This window comes from Paroedura picta, chromosome 5 (genome assembly GCF_049243985.1).
Source record: "Paroedura picta isolate Pp20150507F chromosome 5, Ppicta_v3.0, whole genome shotgun sequence".
NCBI lineage: Eukaryota > Metazoa > Chordata > Lepidosauria > Squamata > Gekkonidae > Paroedura > Paroedura picta.
This window is the reverse complement of record NC_135373.1, coordinates 70,829,722-70,851,707: the sequence shown is the minus strand read 5'-3', so window position 1 is coordinate 70,851,707 and position 21,986 is coordinate 70,829,722. Positions and strand designations below refer to the sequence as shown.

General features: G+C 42.6%; 1 protein-coding gene and 1 long non-coding RNA gene across 3 annotated transcripts in view; one reads left to right on the top strand and one right to left on the bottom strand.

The window, feature by feature from the left end:
• TFEC (transcription factor EC) overlaps positions 1-4,221 on the bottom strand; it is a 42,445-nt gene extending 38,224 nt beyond the window's left edge. The window contains exons 1-2 of one of the 2 annotated variants that reach the window (XM_077338455.1): positions 1,335-4,221; positions 592-837 (exon numbers count right to left, since the gene is read on the bottom strand). In XM_077338455.1, coding sequence (XP_077194570.1) covers positions 592-837; positions 1,335-1,367 — 279 coding nt within the window. In that variant the 5' untranslated portion in view covers positions 1,368-4,221. The remainder of the gene's footprint in view (positions 1-591; positions 838-1,334) is intronic. The other variant, XM_077338454.1, reaches the window with a different exon arrangement.
• The window catches only part of LOC143837932 (uncharacterized), a 53,341-nt gene that overhangs the window by 9,728 nt on the left and 21,627 nt on the right, over positions 1-21,986 (top strand). The gene's annotated exons all lie outside the window — the stretch shown is intronic.

The following is a 21,986-nucleotide window of genomic DNA, read 5'->3' as shown; positions in this document are numbered from 1 at the left end:
CTCAGAATAAAACATAAGCTGTTCCATTTTACATAATAATGCAGTTGGGTTATTATAATTAATCGATGCGGTCAAAAGTGTTCATTGGTTATTGGACACTTTTTCAACTGCATTTTGAGACTTTTAACTCCATGAAAATTGCCCTTCCCTTATTACAGTTTTTCAAGATGTAAACAGCCTTTATTACAGTAAACTTCTTTATTACTACTTACACTTCTCTTTCTTTTTCATTTGATTTTGTTTGCTGTCAGCCTAATCTGGCTACATAATATATTGATGATATTGATCCCCAACCACAGTAGTCAAGGAAAGAGTTCCCTCACTCTCTTTTTTTCCCCACTGAAGAAATTATCACATAGCCAAATCTGGTTTGCTATACAGCATCATGACATGACTACGATTGTATACAGGAGTAATTAAGGAAAATGAAAGCATTTAAGAGAAAAATGAATAATGAATAATGAATAGACAAAATGATGGCACCAAAGGGATTAACAAATCTACACTGTGCCTCCACAAGAGTCATAGGTTTCTTTAAAGACTTCTAGAGAGACTTTCTCTATCAAGATACATGACAGAAACAAACCATACCACATTTTCATGTTCTCCTCCAAGTGCTAGTAATTTGGTTGTTGGACTTCCAGGAGTGTTGATATCACTGGCAGGTGGCATCTGCCCACTCCTTAATAAGGGTGTTGCTCCTGAAGAACTGACTGAATGAGATAGTGATAGAGTTTGGGTGGGCAGTTTGGTATCCAGGGTCAAGTACTGTTTGACTTGTTGCCTTGGCATTTGTTGAATATGGTACTTGGATGGGTTTTCAAAGTGTGTCTGGACCTATAAAGACAAGAAAATCGACAGCTGTTTCTTTTACATATGTCTGGTGATTTCTGATAAAAACAATTCTGAAAGTATAACTTTCTGAAAGTGTGGTTTTTCAGCTGTACTTCTGGTTAAAATGTCTTTATGACATCAAATAGTATGACTCAAATGCAAGCATATTAATTGGACTGACTTTTCAGTATCAGTCTCATCAAATCAGCAATAATACATTTGTAAGAAAACAGAATTTAAATGGATTAGTTTTCTGTACCTGAAACTTATTCAACCAATAGAAAAAAGAACAAATATAGACATTGTCCTAGCATATAGTTGTTTAAAGCCACATTCTAGCTGAAACCTATGCATGACAGTATACATCCATAGACAATAAACATTAAAACAGATTGTTCTCATCATACAGGCAGTTACTATGAAATAACCGAATGAGTGCTTTTGAACAGAAACATATGAAAGATGCAATTCAAACCAATACTTTGTTTTTGCTAGCTCACCTGGCAGTAAGAACGATCTGTCAAATGAGGCATTTTCCAATTATCATACAAATAAGGATCCAGAAATGATGTCCTAGCTGATTACTAATCAACCCCAAGCAATGTAGTAATCTCAGCAACCCCTTTAAGGACTAGTAAGGGTTTGGAGAAGCCAGTGAGACTTTATAAATTAAGTGGTCATGCCCAAAAAACGGCTAATTAGGTAAGCCTAGGTCATCCTTTGATTGTTTAGACTGACAGCCACTACTTCAAACAACTCCCATCAAGATCCATGAAACATTTCTGCAATTTATCTACTCTAGGGACATTGAGTACACAAGTCTGCTCTGTCCCATTCACCCTCTGGCTGTCTCGGCATGGTATAGTATGACTAATGCCAAATTTCTCCTAATCGATTTTGTTCAAGCAATCCTTAAGATTTAAACAATAAGTGAACTTTGGTCATATCCTTCGATATTTATTTATTTTAATCCACTTACTATCACACATCCTTTTACAAAATGAGTATTTATGATGGCAACATTTTGACTCATTCTGTAACTGCTTAATATTAATTGACTTTTAGTAATACTCTTTTCAGTTGAGATACCATCCAGCCAGAATTAAGTGCTTTAACATTACACTGATTCCATGGAAAAGACAAATGCATGAGAGCCAACATGATGTAACAGATTGCCAGACGAGGACTGTGGGACACAGATTTGAAGACCTATAGTGCCATGGGCTCTCTAGATGGCTTTAGGCTGGTTACTTTCTCTCAGCCTAACCTGCCTCACAGGACTGTTGTTCAAAGGATAAAATGGAGGAGGGCAGAGCTGACATTGTAAGCTGCTTTTGATCCCTATTATTAGATAGAAAGAAAATGTAAAAACTCCCCCCCCCATTCCCAGTCTAATTCTGTCCATCTGATTCCAATGGTATAATGTGTGACAAGCACACAGGACTGGGAAGATTACAACCTTACTTCCAGCCCTTATTCATACTTGAAGTGTGTGGCTTCAGATGCATCAATATCATTATCACCATGTTCTAGAAATGTTATTTTTTCCAAGTGCTACCCTATTGTAACAAATCCATCAAACTGCTAGATGCCACTTCATGGCATTTTAAATGTTTAAAATGTTTTTAAGAAGGTTGCATAAGAAAACCATTTCAACTCTGTCCTCTTCTGAGTCCTTCTTTTGTAAATTTTCCACCACAAAAGGAAAACTAAAATGGTTTGCATGACTTAGAAGAAGAACTGAATTTTTGTACCCTGCTATTTACTACCCAAGGGAGTCTCAAATCGGTTTACAAACACCTTTTCCCTTCTTCTCCCCACAATAGACCACCTGTGAGGTATGTGGTGCTATGAGAGGTCTGAGAGAACTGGAAATGGGCCACAGTCATTCAGCAGACCTTAGGTGTCTCAAAGCAGTTTCCAATTGCCTTCCATTTCTCTCCACATAACAGACATCCTGTGAGCGAGGTGGAGCTGAGAGAGCTCTGTGAGAAATGGGAATGGCCCACAGTCACCCATCTCGCATCAGGTATCTCAAAGCAGTTTACAATTGCCCTCCCTTCCTCTCCCCATAACAGACTCCCCATGAGGGAGGTGGGGTAGAGAGAGCACTAGCTCATGGTTTGGTAGGTTTAGTACCTCACTTTGAGGTTGGCAACCCAAAGAGGAAGTCTCTCTGTGCATAGCAGTCTTGACCCTAGTCATGTTTATGCACACCTAGGTAGTGTGGAATTCTAGAACCTGAACCTACACCAGTCTGCCAACCTTACCTCCTCTTACTGGCTCATGGTGGGTTACATTTTGCCCAAATTAAATCCTCATTAAAACCCCATTAAAACATCGGACATATCTCCAATTACAATAGACTCCTAAAAATATTTTTAAAATCATGGTGGACTGCATCCCATTAACCCCTCAAAAAGAAAACTAATACAAGAGCAGGAGTGGGAGGAGGGAGCTCAGATTGATTAGCGAGTACTATACTCTTAACACTGGGGGGGCCCATCAGATCTTCCTTGCCATGTTGGCCTCAACCATAAACTTGGCAGAAGAGCTCCATTTTGCAGGCCCTGCGGAATGCTGAAAGCTCCTGCAGGGCCCATAGCTCCTCTGAGAGCTCATTCAACCAGGTAGGGGCCATGTAGGGGCCAGGTCAACCTTGGAAAAGGTCACTTCAGTTCCCATGTCTCTCCACCCATTTACTTGTTCACAATTTACAGTTTCAGGCTGTAAATATTCTTTATTTAGATCTTCCAGACTTGGAGGATGGACGCTGGTCTGTTTATCTTTCTGTCTGTCTGCACCCCAAAATACAAACAGTTGCTGGTTAGGGCTAGCCAAAGCCCAAAGCCCAGGAGGGACACACCTGCACCGCTCCAGCCCAAACTCGGACTGCAATCCTCTACCATTGTCTGTAGATTGCTACTCATCTCTAGATTATAATGATCAGCTCTGCAGGAAAAAATGGCTACTTTGGAGGCTGAAGCATTGTACCATTGTACCATTTTGAAATACCACCTTCAAACCTCCAGGAATATTTCCATCCCAGGGGTGGCCAACCTCCAGGTGGGAACTAGAGAGCTCCTGGAATTACAGCTCATCTGCAGACTATAAAGATCAGCTCCCCAGACAAAAAGAGCTGCTTTGGAGGATGGACAGGGTTGTTGTGGAGAAAAAACATTTAAGGCCTCCCATGCATGTTGTTGTTGTTGAGTTGAAACACCCGAGGCCTACTGCACAGGCTGAATTGTCACGTTCAACAACTTCCCACACTTAGCCTCAGACTGCTGGCAGAACTGGCAAGTGGATGATGAGCGTTCTCCCTCCCCCTTGCATTTAGGCCTGCTGTGAAGGAGCCTCTAATAGCCTGTCTGAGGCAAAGGAGGCATTTCTGAGAGCAATGTAGAGGAGTCTGTGAGTTAGGATCAGGTCTCCTGACTGCCCTTTCTTCTGAGGAGTCCTCTTCATCACTTGGCTCTGCTGGAGCTGGCTGGTCCACAGCATCAGGGCTGCCCCTGCTTAAATGCCCCTGAGATCAGGCTAGCCACGGCCAACCAAGCGAGGACTTGTAATTATTATATATTTCAGTTTTTGGCTTTGCCTTTGTCTTGTGTCTTGAGGATTTTCTTTTCTTTTTTTGGCTTTACAGTTACATAGTAGAGCAGGATGTGTTTACCAGTCAGTAGCCAACAAATTAAAAACTTAACTTTCTATTTAGGTGATATTGCAAGTAGGTGAAAAATTGTGAGAAAGCCTTTTTAAAAAATTCTTGCTACAGGAAAGGAACCATGCCTGTCTTTACTGGCTTCTGAAAAGCTTCCGTGTTGTGTAATACAACTGTTGATCAGTGTGATTCTTCCCATGAAACAGTCCTAACAAGTATGTACAACTGGCTACCTGTGCTAAAAGCTGAGAAACCTATCTCTCTGCTTATCCACAATCTCAGAAGCCAGTTTTAACTGCAGTGTAACTTCTTGACACCAGTTGTCACTAGATCAAAAAGGGCTGTATGAATACCAAGCAGACAATCCCAAATCAGCTCACTGAAAAAAACTAGTTCCTCTTTTTTAATTAATGGTCTGTGGTAAGGGAAAAGATGCTAAGTGCAGTCCTGTGAGTGGATGGCACTATTTTTATATGACCATCTTGCTGGCAGAGTTTAAATATGAAAAGAGAGGCTTAAAAGAATTACAGTTTTATTGTGAAGACAAATGACTGCATGGAAAGAGAGAAGAGAAAGAGTTCCAGTAATCCTAATTATTCTGTGTTGATTCAGTCTGCTTATTCTGGAGCAGGAAGGAGAGCAGGGGGAAGTATGCCCAAAGGAGCAGGAAGTATCCAATTGAGGACACCAGAAGAGATAATTTGGAAAAAAAAATCAGAAAGTTCTTGATGTGACTATGCTAAATATACATCTTCTCTGATGTCACCTGCAGGGTATTCTTCATATAATTTTGAATCATGCACACTACAAATCTTGCATATTCCAACACATCTAATTAATATCTGCTATCCTCTGTGTGCTGTCCTACCGGAGCAGAAGAAGGGAGTAATGTTTTAAACGTTTTTAATGTATTTTAGATCATTTTATACTGTATTATTTTATTCCGTATGGTTGTGAGCTGCCCTGGGACCTTTGGATGAAGGTGCAGGATATAAATTCCTATATAAATAAATAGACATTGCATGAATACAGCTACCATATCAGAAGAATCCAGCCTTTATTCCTTTGTGGAAAACTAAGCAACTATACCACTCAATTCCTCATCAGCTTCCTCTTCTAGATGAAGGATGAGGAGGAGGAGGAGGAGTTGGTTCTTATATGCCACTTTTCTATACCCAAAGGAGTCTCAAAGCAGCTTACAATCACCTTCCCTTTCCTCTCCCCACAACAGACACCCTGTGAGGTCGGTGAGAGCCCTGATTTTACTGATCATTCAGAATAGCTTTATTAGTGCTGTGGCAAGCCCAAGGTCACCCAGCTGGCTGTATGTGGAGGAGCGTGGAATCAAACTCAGCTCACCAGATTAAAAATTGGTGTCCCTAATTACTACACCAAGCTGGTAACTCTGCCATGACATAAGCCACCAAAATGCTTAAAAATATCCACAACATATTTATTTAGATATTTATACCCCACTTTTCTTTGCAATGGGAATTCCAAAATGGCTTACTACATTATGCTTCCATCCTCCATTTTTCCTCACAACAATCCTGGGTAGTAGGTTAGCAAGGAGATTAATTCGCCTTAAGTCACCCAGCAGGTTTTCATGACAGAGTGGGAATTCATACCTGGATTTCTCCGATCATAGGTCAGCACTCTAACTATTAGACACACTTGTAGAACAGCAGTATGCTGTGCTCTACACCCTTTGCTTTCTTTCCAGGAAGTAACTCCCCATCGGCTTCTACCCCAGATCTCAAAGAATAGATCACCACATAGACAAAGACTTATGATGGATAACAGGAACTTGTGTCTCAGTGTGGCAGCTCACATGACCAAGCCATAAATTGTACAGCTAATTTTTAAAAACTTAGCACTGTTTTATTTTCTTGAACCTTTACTCTGACTATAGAACATCCTTTATATTCATACACACAATGGGAAATTACAGAAGAAAATCTGTCTTGCCTAGAAGAAACATTACTGTGTGTAGAAGCTTTCAAGTTAAAACAAAACACTCATGTGACATTAAATACAGTCTTTTACATTCAATTTAATGTTAACCTTTGACACCATATTCACCAACAAAATTTAAACAAAAAGGGAACAGGCTCAAGAAATGACTGTTTTCATATTCCCCCACCCTCTTCTATAGCATAGCTTGCTCAAAGCTTACTATTGAATAGACTATTTTAGTGCCAATATCCTAAAAATATCCTGTCTTGTATCTACAGAGGAAGGACGGTAAATTTTTTCTCTATTATAGCTGTCAGGCATTATTAAACCATCGTAGGTCTCAGAGAGCTATCTTTAGACACAGTGGCTCTTACAATGCTGAAGCACCAGCACAAAGAGCTACTAGGCCAATATAAAAGTCAATCTGGTAAAGTCAGTCAAGTGTTAAACTTGGTCTGGAACAGTCTGTATTCAGAATTCCTGCTCAGCCACAAAACTTGTTGGATTAATTTATTATTATTATTATCTTAGCAAGGGCTGCAGTGAGATGAGATGGGGCATTCCTCTGTATGCCATCTGGTCAAAGGGTGGAATTTTGCATTAAGTAATAAAGTCATATGTGCATGCTAGTGGAAATGTCATAATACATACAACACACCAGAAATTTGCAAACATTTATACTTCTTCCTTAGATGTAACAGTATTCACACACACATGTCAAATGCTGAAGTAGGAATGCCAGTCATAACCTAATAATCACTGGAAGACTGTACAGGGGGCACCAGGGGACCATATCATTTGGTGATGGCATGTTGTCACTTCCAGGAAAACTAAGCATGGTGTCACATCTCTCTAGGAGTTGCCAGAAACTCTATGTAAAACCGTAGGATTTCCAGTGACTGCTAGAGAGGACTGACTTTACTTCTGATGGCCTTATGGCCATTTAAAAATTATTTTAAAATAACCACAGCTCTGAGTGGCAAAAGGAAATATGAATTGGGGATGGAAACTATCTACCTCTGTGAGGGGCCTGTCAATCCTATGCAGAACTAGTAATTTTTTGGAAACTGTGCTTTCATTCTGAACAATGGGATTCCTTGATGAAATTAGCCTTAAAGTATGGTCCAAGTTCTGGACAGAAGCTGTGTACAAATTATCATTTCAGCATATACTTGTCTGTATTTATTAGAGGAAGGTTTTTGTCTTCTGGCCCCTCTGCCTACTTATATTTATCCTGCAAATCAACTTCACAGAAGCCCTGTTTTGAAGTTACAGTTAATACACATACAATCTATGTACAGTGTACACTTGATTTTTCTTTATACATGCAACAAGTAATTAATCCATGACACCCCCAGCCTTGTGTGTTGTAGTGTTTAAGCGTTTCAGACCAGTACCTGGAAGACCCAGGTTTGAATTCCCACTTGTGCCATGGAAGCTCTTCTGGGTAACCTTGGGTTAGTTAACCTCTCTCAGCCTAATTTACTGGTTGTTGTGAGTAAAAAATGAAGACTTGAAGAACAGTGTAAACTACTTTGGATCTCTATTGGAAAGAAATGCAGGATATAAATGAATCATATAAATAATTATTTATCCTGTAATTGGTATTTGGTTTCATTTGTAAATTGAATGTGTGCTGGCTCTCTCTTAAAAAATATATATATACACGTGTACATGCAGGATGTACCTCTGTTCACTGTAACATGTGAACAGAGCTAAAGAGAACAGCCTGTGCAGGGGGAGGGCCGGGTCAGTGGGTGATTGTACTCCACCAGCACACAGCTAAACAACAAACGTGAATATCTGGCTGCCTGCTCCTGATCATACAGGGGTCTGAGCACTTTGATTTAAAGCCAACCATTAGTACAAAATGTCTTATTGGGCTCCAGTTATCATGTTCAGGGTCTCAGAAATCCACCCAGACAGAAATAAAGTGAAAAAGGGGAGGGGAATGCTGTATCATTCTAATGTTTCTCCGTAGTAATGGGGCAGTGTTGATTTCTATTAAAATGCATCTGTATTGTGCCATTACTGCATAGCAACACAGAAGTGCCTTTAAAAAAATAATTTCAGGGCTGGGGGCAAGAAAGTTTCAGTTCATGAGAAAACTGCTGTGTTGTGATTGGTGGCTTTCTGTGACTGAGATGCCAAGGAACGGAGGGAAAGTCTGTGTTGCTTTCCCTTGCAGCCTTGTCAGGAGGCAAAAAAAACACAATGGGTCAGAGGGAATCACAGAATCTGGGTCATCTGGTCTAACCCCGCACACAATGCAGGGTACTCCCAACCTTATCACTCATCCACTGTAACCTGCCACCCTCTCGAACCTTCATTGAATCAGCCTCTCCATCCAGCCTCTGTTTAAAAATTTCCAAAGATGGAGAACCCACCACCTCCCAAAGAAAACCTGTTCCAGTGAGAAATGGCTCTAACTGTCAGGAACTTTTCCCGGAGGTTTAGATGGAATTTCTTTTGAATTAATTTCATCCCATTGGATCTGGTCCCTCTGGGGCAAAAGAGAACTCCCCAGAGGTTCAGCTGGGGCTCTTCTGGAAAGGTTGGTTTAAACAGGAATGCCCAGCAGAGCTGCAGAGCATCTGGTCCTTGGGGGACTGGGCAGGATAACTCTCCCTCAGGCTCAGCTGGAGCTCTCTACTCTATCCTCTACAAATGCTGGCAGGGGCTCATGGGAATTGTACTCCATGAACATCTGGAGGACCACAGGTTGACTACCCCTGCTCTACATGGCAACCTTTTAAATACTTAAAGATGGTTATCAGATCTCCTCTCAGTCATCTCCTTTCTAGGCTAAAATGACCAAGCTCTTCCAACCTTTCTTCATACATCTTGGTCTCCAAACTCCTCACCATCTTTGTTGCCCTCCTCTGGACATGCTCCAGTTTGTCTACATCTCTCTTCAACTGGGGTGCCCAAAACTGAACACAGTACTCCAAATGAGGCTGAACCAGAGCCTCACGATACTCCATTTGATACAGCCCAAAATCCCATTTGCCTTTTTAGCCACCGAGTCACACTGTTGACTCATCTTCAATCCATTGTCTACTAAGACTCCTAGATCCTTTTCGCACATACTACTTCCAAGACGTCTCACCCATTCTATATTGATGTATGTGGTTTTTCCTACCGAAATGCAGAATTTGTTCTAGTATCTGCAAGAATTTTCTAAGTTGCAGTTATAAACCAGTTGCTTGATCTTCCAAGGGAGTTTTGTGAGAGGCTAGCATGGACACCAGCCTATAATTTCCAGGATTTTTTGGGGGAAAGCTATGGCAATTAAACAGAAATTTCACACGTGCATATTTGTAGAGTGATTTGTGTAGCCTAAATGTAGGACTAATCTTTGCAAACTATATTTCTCCACAAAATTTCAGCTAATATCACAAAATTTCCACTAGTGTATTTGAAGTTCTCAGGCATGAATTTTTAAATTCTAAAATCACAGTCATGCTTTGAGCATCTTGCTTTGCCACTTCTACTGGGAGTTTAGTTGTAGACATTTTTGTGCATGAATGATGGCTATTTTTCATATATATTTTTCAAGATTTAGAATCACCGATTCTGCTTTTGTTGAGCAAAACTGCCTATGACATTATTATCACCAACTTCCACCAAATAATCCCAATTTTATACATGGTGCTTCCCACTCTATTTAAGCCATACAAGAGCTGTGTGATATACAACATGGTGAGAGAGAACGAATAATGAAAAGGTAAAGGTATCCCCTGTGCAAGCACCAAGTCATGTCTGACCCTTGGGGTGACACCCTCCAGCGTTTTCTTGGCAGACTCAATACAGGGTGGTTTGCCAGTGCCTTCCCCAGTCATTACCGTTAAGCTCAAATTTACTCAGCAAGCTTCAAATCAGAGTGGGATCTGAGCCCAACCACATCAGCTCTTTCTGCTTAATGCTTACATCTTTCAGTTTTGACAGTTTAAAATGGTTTACATTATCAGTGACAGTTTACTATTATACTAGCCTTAACCTTGAAGAATAATGAACATGTTTGTCCTTAGTAAGTAAAATATATGAAAATGCATGTGACAATTCAAGATGCAATGCTGGCATGATCTGAGCTAACATGTTAAGCTCAAATTTTTAGAGGAATAAAGAATTATTGTCCAGATCATATTTCTCTGTAACTCTGTAGATCAATATAATATCAAGGCATTAATCCAAATAAAGGAATGTATAATAACTATGTCTTCTGTTATGCTTTTTTTATCCATGAAGGTCCACAATTTATTACAAAGCTGCATCTTAAGAAACTGACCTTATTATAACTACTAGAACTTTATCTTTATCAAGAATAACAGAATGCAAATTTTAAAATATGTGAATATTCACATAGTATACATCTAGCAGCAATTACAGAATTTAACAGCCTTATCATACACATTAAAAGACACAAAATAGAACATTTCCAAAATAAAAGGCCAAAGATATGAGATATAAATGTTGTATTTTAAAAGGAGGGGGAGGAGTTAGAATGAGTTTGGTCATTTCAGTTAATGGACAGAGAAAATATATTGGCAGTTCAGTTGCCTACTGGCATTGATTAGATTCCAGCAATTTAAATAATTGACCCTATAAAGCATCACCACCTCACAGATATCCTTTTCCTGAAGTGAAAGCAAATCCTGCTAATGACAAATGGAAAGGAAAAGGAGTATTAAATATTTGACAATGAATAATGTATGGCTAATTAGTTTGTGTAAATCTAAAGAGAGCAAAACAAGAGAGAGAACTGGGGCTTCAGGGGACTTCATGCCTCCTGGCTGGAATTTTGGATAAAGTATACGTGACTCAGCTTTAAAAAAAACAGAGAGAAAAAACTTCAATTTAAAAGGATCTCTAACACTGTCTAAAACATTTTGTTAGATTTACTTGTAAACCTGCAGTGCAGTCCTAAACAGTTACACTCTTGCATGGGTAATATTCAGCTTTTAGTCATATTCATGGATTTGGCTCTTGTTCAAAACCAAGTTAGGCTTTGCCTGCATATCAGATTAGAAAGAAAATTCCTGAGGTAGAGCAGACTATACCAGTTCATACTAGAAACAAGGGGAGCATTAAAGGATGCCATTCTCCAGGTAGGATTTAGGGATCCTCCAGAAATTACAACTCATCTCCAGACTACAGCAATGAGTTCTCCTGCAGAAAACAGATGAATTTGAAGGTGGATTCAATGGCATTGTACCCCACTCAGGTCTCTGTCCTCCCCAGGCTACACCCCTAAATTTCTAGGAGTTTATCATCCTGGATCTGGCAATCCTACTCCCCTGTATCCTGCTGGTGACCAGGGGGACCAGACAACTTGACGGACATATAAAAATTACCCTCACAGATAGGTGGGGCCTGGAGTTTTATCAGAATTACAACTGGGAGTTCTATGCATGGCAGAAAACCTTTCAAAAAGTCTGCCCAAAAAGATGCCGTTTTTTTAAATTTCTGCACATGAAGCTGATTTTGCCACAGAAAAGCCACCATTTTTTTATTCTGCACAGCATTCCCTCCTCACAGCAGCCACTGCATCTTTCCAGTGTGGTATTTAAAACTAGTTTTAAAATTATTTTTCATTTACAAAGGTCATGAAAGCGCTTGTTTTTGCATGCATAAACGCTAGTGTGTTTTTGATCTCTTCCCCTGTGCCACCATAAACAAATGGGGAAAGTGGACAGCCTCTAGTCCCTCATTCACCAATGGAAGCTTAAAGCACCCCTTGTTCAGCGCAGACCTAACTACTTCTGCTATGTCAACATTACAAAAGCAGAATTTAATTTATCCATTCCCTCAAAGGCATTTGCAAGAAGTTCAATACTCTCTGCAAGGAACAGCATACCTCTAAGGGGGGAAAGTTGTAGTGTTTTCAAAATTCCTAACAGTCAGTGCAGGTGTTAATTGTACCCCATCCAGGCTTTCTGATTCTGCCCTGACCTACCCAGCCACAGGATCTCTGTCTTGGGGGGGTTGAGTTTAAGGTGGTTCTGCCCGAGCCACCCAGCTACTGCTTCCAAAACACTGGCAAAGGTATTGGGTGGGGGGGGAGTCCAGCCAGCTGTCCATCAGGAGATTAAGCAGGGTGTCATCAACATATTGATGACAACCCAGCCGGTAACTCCGGACCAGCTGAGCTAGAGGGTGCATATAGATGTTGAACAATGTGGGGGACAGAACCGCCCCCTGTGGAACTCCATATAGGAGCCCAAGGGGGTCTGATAACTCATCCCCATAGCAACCATCTGCATCCAGTTCTGGAGAAAGGTGACCAAACATTGCAGTACAGTCCCCCTAATTCCAGCTCCAGTGAGGTGGTGGGGCAACAGTTTGTGGTCGACCATGTCAAATGCAGGTGACAGCTCTAAAAGCACGAGAATGGCTGACCCGCCTCGATCCAGCTGGGCAGGATATCATCCATCAAGGCTACCAGTGCAGTCTCCACCCCGTGGCCGGGATGGAAGCCCGACTGGTATGGATTTCGGGCTGAAATCTCTTCCAAGAAAGCAAGGAGCTAGTCTGCTATGGCCCACTCTACTACCTTACCCAAAAATGCAAGATGCGAAACCGGCCGGTAGCTGGCAGGGTCTTGCAGATCGAGTAATGGTTTCTTCAGTAGGGAGTGAACCACTGCCCCTTTAAGACACTTGGGAAAATCTCCTGATGTTAAGGAGAGGTTCATAATCTCCCTCAAGGGCTTCCTATTGAACTTCATTTTATTAAGTTTAGCCCACTTCTCGAGCCTATCAAGATCATCCTGTATTCTGTTGCTGTCTTCAGTTGTGTTTGCTACCCCTCCCAGTTTAGTATTGTCTGAAATTTAAAAAGTATCCCGTCTAATCCCTCATCCAAATCATTTATAAATATGTTGAACAACACAGGCCCCAGGACTGATCCTTGGGCTACTCCACTTGCCACTCTTTTCCAAGAAGATGCTGAACCATTAACAAGTAACCTCTGGGTATGATTTGTAAACCAGTTATTGATCCACCTGACAGAATTAGGATCCATAGCGCACCATTGCATTCATTTCTCATGCTAGCAAGGTTATGCTCAAAATCCTACAAGCTAGGCTCCAGCAATATGTGGACCGAGAACTTCCAGAAGTACAGGCAGGATTTTGAAGAGGCAGAGGAACTAGAGATCAAATTGCCAACATACACTGGATCATGGAGAAAGCTAGGGAGTTCCAGAAAAACATCTACTTCTCCTTCATTGACCTAAAGCCTTTGATTGTGTGGAGCACAACAACTTGCAGCAAGTTCTTAAAGAGATGGGAATACCAGAGCATCTTATCTGTCTCTTGAGAAACCTATATGCAGGTCAAGAAGAAACAGTGAGAACTGAACATGGAATCACTGATTGGTTCAAAATTGAGAAATGAGTTCGGCAAGGCTGTATTCTATCACCTTGTATGCGGAGCACATCATGAGAAAGGCAGGGTTAGATGAATCACAAACTGGGATCAAGATTGCAGGGAGAAATATCAACAAACACAGATATGCAGATGATACCACTCTAATGGCAGAAAACGAAGAGGAACTAAAGAGACTCTTGATGCAGGTGAAGGAGGAGAGTGCAAAAGTTGGCTTGAAACTCAACATCAAGAAAATGAAGATCTGGCATCTCGCCCTCTCAATTCCTGGCAAATAGATGGGGAAGAAATGGAGGTAGTGACAGATTTTATTTTTCTGGGATCCAGGATCACTGCAGATGAGGACTGCAGCAAAGAAATTAAAAGATGCTTGCTTCTAGGGAGGAAAGCTATGGCAAATCTAGACAGCATCCTAAAAAGCAGAGACATCACCCCGCCAACAAAAGTGGGTCTAGTCAAGGCTATGGTCTTCCCAGTTGCAATGTATGGCTGTGAAAGTTGGAATATAAGGAAGGCCGAGCGTCAAACAATAGAGGCTTTTGAACTCTCCAAGATTCTTGCGAGTCCCTTGGACTGTAAAGCGAACAAACCGGTCAGTCCTAGAGGAGATCAGCCCTGACTGTTCCTTAGAAGGCCAGATCCTGAAGATGAAACTTAAATACTTTGGCCACCTCATGGGAAGGAATGACTCCCTGGAGAAGAGCCTAATGCTGGGAGCAATTGAGGGCAAAAGAAGAACGGGATGACAGAGAATGAGGTGGCTGGATGGGGTCACTGAAGCAGTCGGTGCGAACTTAAATGGACTCTGGGGAACGGTAGAGAACAGGAAGGCCTGGAGGATCATTGTCCATGGGGTCGTAATGGGTCGGACACAACTTCGCACCTTACAACAACAACTGCATTTTACCAACTTGTGAACAAGAATATCATGTGGAACCTTATCAAAAGCTTTACTGAAATCCAGATAAACTATGTCCATGGCATTCCCCTGATCCAGCAAGGTAGTCACTTTCTTGAAAAAAGAGATAAGGTTGGTCTGACATGACTTGTTCTTGCGAAACCTGTGCTAAGTCTTAGAAATCACAGTTCTCAGTTCCAGCTGCTCAAGGACCGAATGTTTGATTATTTGTTCCAAAATTTTGCCAGCTACAGATGTCAAGCGGATGGGTTGATAATTCCCTGAATCTTCCTTTTTCTTGAAGATGCAGATAACATTCGCCTGCCTCCAATTGTCTGGCACCTCACCTGTTCTCCAAGAAATGTCAAAAATAATGGACAGAGATTCAGAGATTACATCTGCAAGTTTTTTTAGTACCCTTGGATACAGTTCATCTGGCCCAGAAGACTTTGTTTCATTTAAAGAAACGAGGTGTTTGTGGACTTCTGACGGTGATTCTAGGCCAACATTCCCATTCCCCCATGTTGTGTTACGTTTTTGCCACATTGATCACTATTTCCCTCACAAGAGAAGACTGAGGAGAAACAGGAGTTAAGCAGTTCAGCCCTCTCTTCATCATCTGTTATAATTTCACTTTCTTGTCCTTGCAGTGGTCCTATGGTGTCCCTATTCTTTTTCTTGCTTTAAATATAGCTAAAGAAGCCTTTTTTGTTATGTTTATCATTTCTTGCTAGCCTAAGCTCATATTGAGCTTTAGCTTTTCTAACACTCCCCTACAAAGCTCCTGGGTATACCAAGGAGCCTGTTTGAGGCAAAGGTGGAGAGGGCACTAAGAGCAATCTCCTCTATAGCAACTGACAGGCGGAACAGCCAGTCCTCCACCAAGGCCACCAGCAAGACACCGGAAGGCATCATGTCCACCAGAGCATTCAGGAATCTCTCAGAATCCACCTGTGTCTCCACGGGTGGACTAAAATGTGTCTGTCACCCAACCAGAGAGAGGGTGGCATCCTCAGCTGGGCCTTCAGGGCGTGGTGGTCTGAACATGAAACAATGTTATTTGCCACCTGATCTACCTGAACACCTGCACCAGAGATCAAATTGAGGGTATGTCCATCATGATGGGTGGGACCAGCAACAACTTGCAAGAACCCTAGTGTCTCCATGGCAGACACCAGATCCAGGCCATGTCCTGGAGACGGTGCTTCCTCATGAATGTTGAAGTCACCTAAGATCAGAAGCTTGGGGTACTGCAATGTCCAGGCAGCCACTGCCTCCAGCAGGCGTGGCAGGGAATCTGAGGGTGCAGAGGGTGCACAGTACACCACCCAGATAGCTACGTTCTTGACTGATTCCCACCCTGGGCTGACACATTCCCGGCATTGATGGCACAGGGAGAGCCCTGAAGGAAAAATTTTCCTGAACCAGGATTGCCACCCCCACTTCCTTACCCTGAAGCCAAGGCTGATGCAGAACTGAGAACCTGGGGGCACTGGATCTTTTAACGTAAGTTTCCCCCTTGCGGGCACAGGTCTTGGTGATACAAGCCAGGTCTCCAGCATGCCTTGCAAAATAATCCCACAAGGTTGAGGACTTGTTGTTAATTGACCTGGCATTGCATAGCAACTGCAACAGCAACAGCTCTGCCCTAGCCCTCTCTTCAACAAGTGGAGATTTGAAGGGCAGTGCATGTATCAACTAGGCCGCTGACCGTGAAAATAACACAGGCAGGGCCTCCATGGACTTCTGTACTTTGCTGCCTCCTACTATTGAATCTCCCCCCGCCACCATATCTCCCTTGGCCCAGAATCACCGGTACTATTGTCCTGGGTGGCATCCCTTCCCTAGCATCCTCACTCCCATCTATTTGCCCCCTTCCAGATGTCCTGATAGGGCAGTCTATATCTAACTAATACAAAAGTTAAATAAATAAAACTATTAAATAAAGGCTAAAACAAAAATCAAAGTCCTAAAATGGCAGGGGGGAAAAAGCTTTCATGGATGGAACACTGGACTTGTACTAGGAAATCCTGGATTCTAATTCCTAGTTAACTGCAAAGCATGCTGAATTGCCTTAGTCATGTTTCCAAGTCTTAGTATAATTTACCTAATACAAATCCTTATAAGGAATGTAAAGGTATAACCTTAGTATGCTTGAGTGCCTTGAAGAAAGGTTAGAATAAAAATGAGATAGATAAATAAACAATACCCACATAGATTCAAAACACAGTACATAATTACATTCTAAAATAAAAAGGAGACTTATGTGAATTGCAGCCTTTCCACACTTGAAAATCTGTTTCTCCTGTATTAGAATTTGAAAATTTGCGCATTATATATTAACACTTCAGCCTCCAGACTAGCTAAATTTAACCTACAATTTCAGTTCCTGACACACAACTTTCATACTAACCATGGAAGTTTCATTTTCACTTCCAAAGATTCTGTTCACATCACTGTAGACATTTCCTTTTCAAAAGTCATTTTAGTGCTACTGATTCGACATCTGTGTTTGACAAGCATGCGGATAGATTGAGATGAACTCTCACACCAAATCACTTCACCTTCTTCCTGGGAGAAAGCCTTCATAAACTTTGAATGAAACAAAGAGCAATATAAATGGAAAACACCTGAGCCATCTTAGATTGGTAGTCAGTATTATCATATCTCCCAGAAATCTTTACTGATCACCAATTTTGAAAAGAAAAAGTAGTAAGCGTTGGTTCATAGTGAATAAAAACTATAAGGTTGCAAGGAGTTCTGTGCAGTTTCTGTCTCATTGGCTTCCAAGGGGCAAGGATGTACCTGTGACCTGAACATTTTATGTAATTGCGTACGAAGAAAAGGATGGATAAAAACAGCATATGCTTATAAAAGATTTTTTCCATGGATATGAGTTATGAAGTATTTTTCCTGGTATTTCTATGCTACCTTTCAACTTTTGTATAGCTTATAATAAATTAAAATTACAGTCTGTAAAATATATCAATATAAACAGTGCACCCATCAAGGTATCAGTATAAAATACAATCATAAAAGCATCAGCATTATAAAAAGCATAGCTAAAAATCCCATTTCAGCAGCCACAATAACTCTGAATCTAATGGCTACATTGATTGTCTGCTTTCCCCCCTCAATGGAGACCAAAGTGGCTTATAATGTTACACAATATCTTATAACAACAGTTCTATGAGAGTGGTTAGTCTGAATGGGTGTGACCAGCCCAAGGCCATTTAGCAAGCTTCCATGGGAAGGAATCAAACCTGGACCTCCCAGATACTAGTCTTGTAGTCTACTAACTTTACCATATATGCCAAAAGCCCAAGAATATGCTTAGAAGCTAAATGTTGACACTGCTGTTACCAAAAGAAGATGAAGAAAAAACACTTTCTCTCCAGTAGATAAAATACATCTTGTTTGTAGAGCAGCATCAATGAACTGTTATATTTACAAAAAAATTCAAACTTTGCACAGACTGCAATTTAGGCACACACCCATCTCAACCAATGTGCACAGTGAGTTATGTATAATAATTAAATGCAACAATGAGCCTTGGGAAGTCACAGAATTCCCTTTGAGGGATTGCCATACTATAGCAATTACCAAGTATCAGCGAACCACGAGTTTAGAGGGTCAAAAGATGGCATTGGCCACCATTTTTTTAAAGGCAAGATTCCACATTATTCTTTGTTGTTCCAGAAAAACCATGCTGGTTCATTGAGAACTATCTTAAAATTGTAGATTTTGAAAGATCTCAGATGGATGAACCCTATGAGCAGTCTCATGCATTGCAGGAAGGGAAAGAATTCAAAAGTTGCTCATTCAAAAGGGTCATCACCTATGCTTTTCATTTAAAAAAATGCTAATAGGATTTTATTGAACATATTTGTTTTTAATGTTCTTTGCACCTGTAAAATTACTTTCACAAAGTGTACATCCGTATCCATTGTGCCTCTATATATTTGTCAAACGCTCTGGTGGGTGGAGCATTTCTGGCCCACTAAGATAGTCCAGACTTGAATCTGGGCCAATCAGGATACAGCCAGCTAGCCGGATCCTACACACACCACCCTCCATAGCTGCCTGCTTGCCTCTTCGGCAGCCTAGATGCCGTGGCTTGCGCGTATACTGTGCTCCACCTGGGCAGGAGGCAGTGGCAGTGGCACCAAGAAGGAGGAGGCAATGGCTGGCAGGAGGAGGAGTCGGCCAGCAGAAGGCAGCAGCTACCAAAGGAGTCTCAAAGTGGCAGTGGCCAACAGGAGGGGGCATCAGTGCTGCCACCACTGAAGAGGTGGAAGCGACCTGCATGAGGAGCCAGCAGTGGCAGCGCCACCATTGGAGGGCACCTGCCAGCAACGTCAAGCCAGCATGCGAGGCCGCACCGAGCACGCCACCTAGACTGCGAGCCCTCCAACTGTCAGGAATCAGGCTGAGCCCAGCCTGTGGAGCCTCCGGTGAAAGCGCATTCGAAATCCAACAGCCGGTTGCAAATTCCAAAAGTAGCTTTATTAGGCAAAGTCCACAGTACGCTTAAGCAGGCCAAGATCTTCCTAAGCAAAGATCTTGATAATAACAAAGTACAGGGGGAACAAGCGGGGTAGTTATAGGGCTTACTAGGTAGGGGAGGGGGGCTGAAGATATTTCGGCGGGAGAGCAAAAAAGGTGGCAAAAGCAAGCCGGTTCCCAAGCGGCCAGATGGCCAGGAACCTTATCAAGCGGTTGGCACTTTGTTGAGACTTTCAGCTGTCTCCGCAAGGACACTTACAGTAAGATTGATACATTCGGACGGAGCCCTCTCCCGCTGGGAAAGGAAGGGAGTGAAGTTCTCAAAGGACAGGTTTATTGCTTTACGGCCTTGGCCAGAGCCGGCTGGAGGGGGCATGGAAGTGTGAGAATATGCAGGGACGGATGGAGCCAGGATGGCATGAATCGGGGTTCATGACACCCACAAGCCTCCGGCCACACCTCAAGGTAATTGCGTACCCTCTCTGTCCCTCGCCATCACTCCCTCCCTCCCACCCAAATGCCATCTCGCTAGTGCCCACTGCTTTTCTGCTTGCAGCAGGCATTCTACTAGTGGATAAATATTTCTGTGTTTCTAAAGTATGCATGTGCAAAATGTCTCAGCAGGTAAATAAGATGAATATGTAGTAACTAGGGGCAAAGCCCGTTGTATCCAAGAATACAACGGGTGCTAGAGCTTGGCAGTGGGAAGAGGAAGGGGAGGACTTGTCCAGTCTGTAAGGGCATGGGGTTGAACGTGTGTGTTGTGTGGGAGGTTGTGGTGGCATGGTGGCAAGTGAGGGTATGGGTGTGGAGATATGGGTGTCAAGAACCTGTGGTGTGGAATGTTCATTGAGTGTGGGAGAGGACTGACCTTTGGGAATTTTGGCATAGTGGTTACAGATGAGCTTTCCAGAGCCATGTCCTCAGATATGTGAAGGGAAAATCAGACTGGAGACTCTTCTTAGGGGAAGATAACATGGCAACCAATTCCTCCAAGTTCTGCATCATTTCCCTTCTTGTGTGAATTAGGCCACATTCACCAAAATGCCCCTCTGCCCTAATACCCATGGGGTAGTCACAGTACACAGGTGTCCACCCTGTTCCTTCTTTGCCATTTTTTCACTGTTGATAAAATGTTATGTGCCCACATGCTTCTTTCATGGTTGCTCCTTAGAAGAACGGATTTGTATACCCTATTGCTTACTACCCAAAGGAGTCTCAAAGCAGTTTACAAACACCTTTTCCATTCGTCTCTCCACAATAGTCAACCTGTGAGGTATGTGGGGTTGTGAGACATCTGAGAGAACTGGGAATGGGCCGCAGTGACCCAGCAGGCCTCAGGTGTCTCAAAGCATTTTCCAATCGTCTTCCCTTTCTCTCCCCATAACAGACTCCCCATGAGGGAGGTGGGGTAGCGAGCCTCACAGGGAAGCTGGCAACCCTAAGAGGAAGACTCTCTGTGCACAGCAGTCTTGACCTTAGTAAGGTTTTTTATTTGCCAGGCCAATAAGTCATCAGTTACCATGTGTCTCCAGACATTTACTTGTTCTCTATTTACAGTTTCAGGCTATAAATATTTATTTAGATCTTCCTGCACTTTCCAGACTCACAGGATTGATGCTGGTCTGCCTGTCTGCGCCCCAGAATACAAACAGTTGCTGGTAAGGGCTGGTCATAGCCCATATCCCAGGAGAAACACCCCTGCACCACTCCCTACCAACTGCAGGCAAAAATGGCTCCTTTGAAGGCTGGACTCTGAGGCATTGTATGATTTTGAAGTCCCACCTCCAAACCTCCAGGAATATTTCCAACCCAGGGGTAGCCAACCTACAGGTGTGGCCTGGAAAGGTCATGGAATTACAGCTCACCTGCAGAGTATAAAGATCAGCTCCCCAGGCAGAAAGGGCTACTTTGGACAGGGTTGTGGTAGAGAAGAAACATTTAAGGCCTCCCACACAGGTTGTTGTTGAATTGAAAGACTTGAGGCCTACTGCACAGGGTTGTTGTGCAGATAAAACAGGAGACAAAAGAGCCAGTTTCCTCTGCAGAATAATGCTGTGGAGTGGCCTCAAATCTTCAGAGAGTTGCACAGAAGAAAGACACATGGCTTGGCTGTGTCTAATCTCCGGTCAGAGCAGTATTTTAAGTGAGAAGGGGCTTTTCTGTGGCCTCCCTGTCAGGCAACTGTTTGGCAGAAGGGGAAAGTCCCCTCCTCAAAAGGAAGGCCCTCAGGCTCCCCTGCGTTGCTCTTTGAAGGAAAATGCCTCCCTCCCCTCAGTCAGGGCCAGTCAGAGGCTCCTTTGCAACAGGACTGAGGGGGGGGGGACCTCCTGTCAGCTCTGTCAGGGTTCTGAGGGAATTTGCAGTTGGACATGACAGTTAGGACAGCCTTGGGGCAAAAAGGGCTGTTGCAGCCTCTGTTCTCATCTCCCTTGGCAGCCCTACTGACCTCCTCTCCCTTCGGTGGTCAGGAGCAGACTGGCAGCCAGACTGGGTGGGTGAATGGAATTTTGGTCTGTCCTGGTGAGGAGCCAATAGGAAGGCGCTTCGCGCACCTCCCCATTGGCTGCTTGACCTTCGCCCCTCTGAGTTTTTATCACGGACAGAGCCCGCCCTAACTCCTCCCCAATAGCCCTTAGGGCTTTATTTTATAACCGCAGGGGCGGTTAAAGATAGGCCACAAATAGACAAATCTCACTCTACATCTACTGAAACAGTATTTATCCATGTCAGCTTCTCGA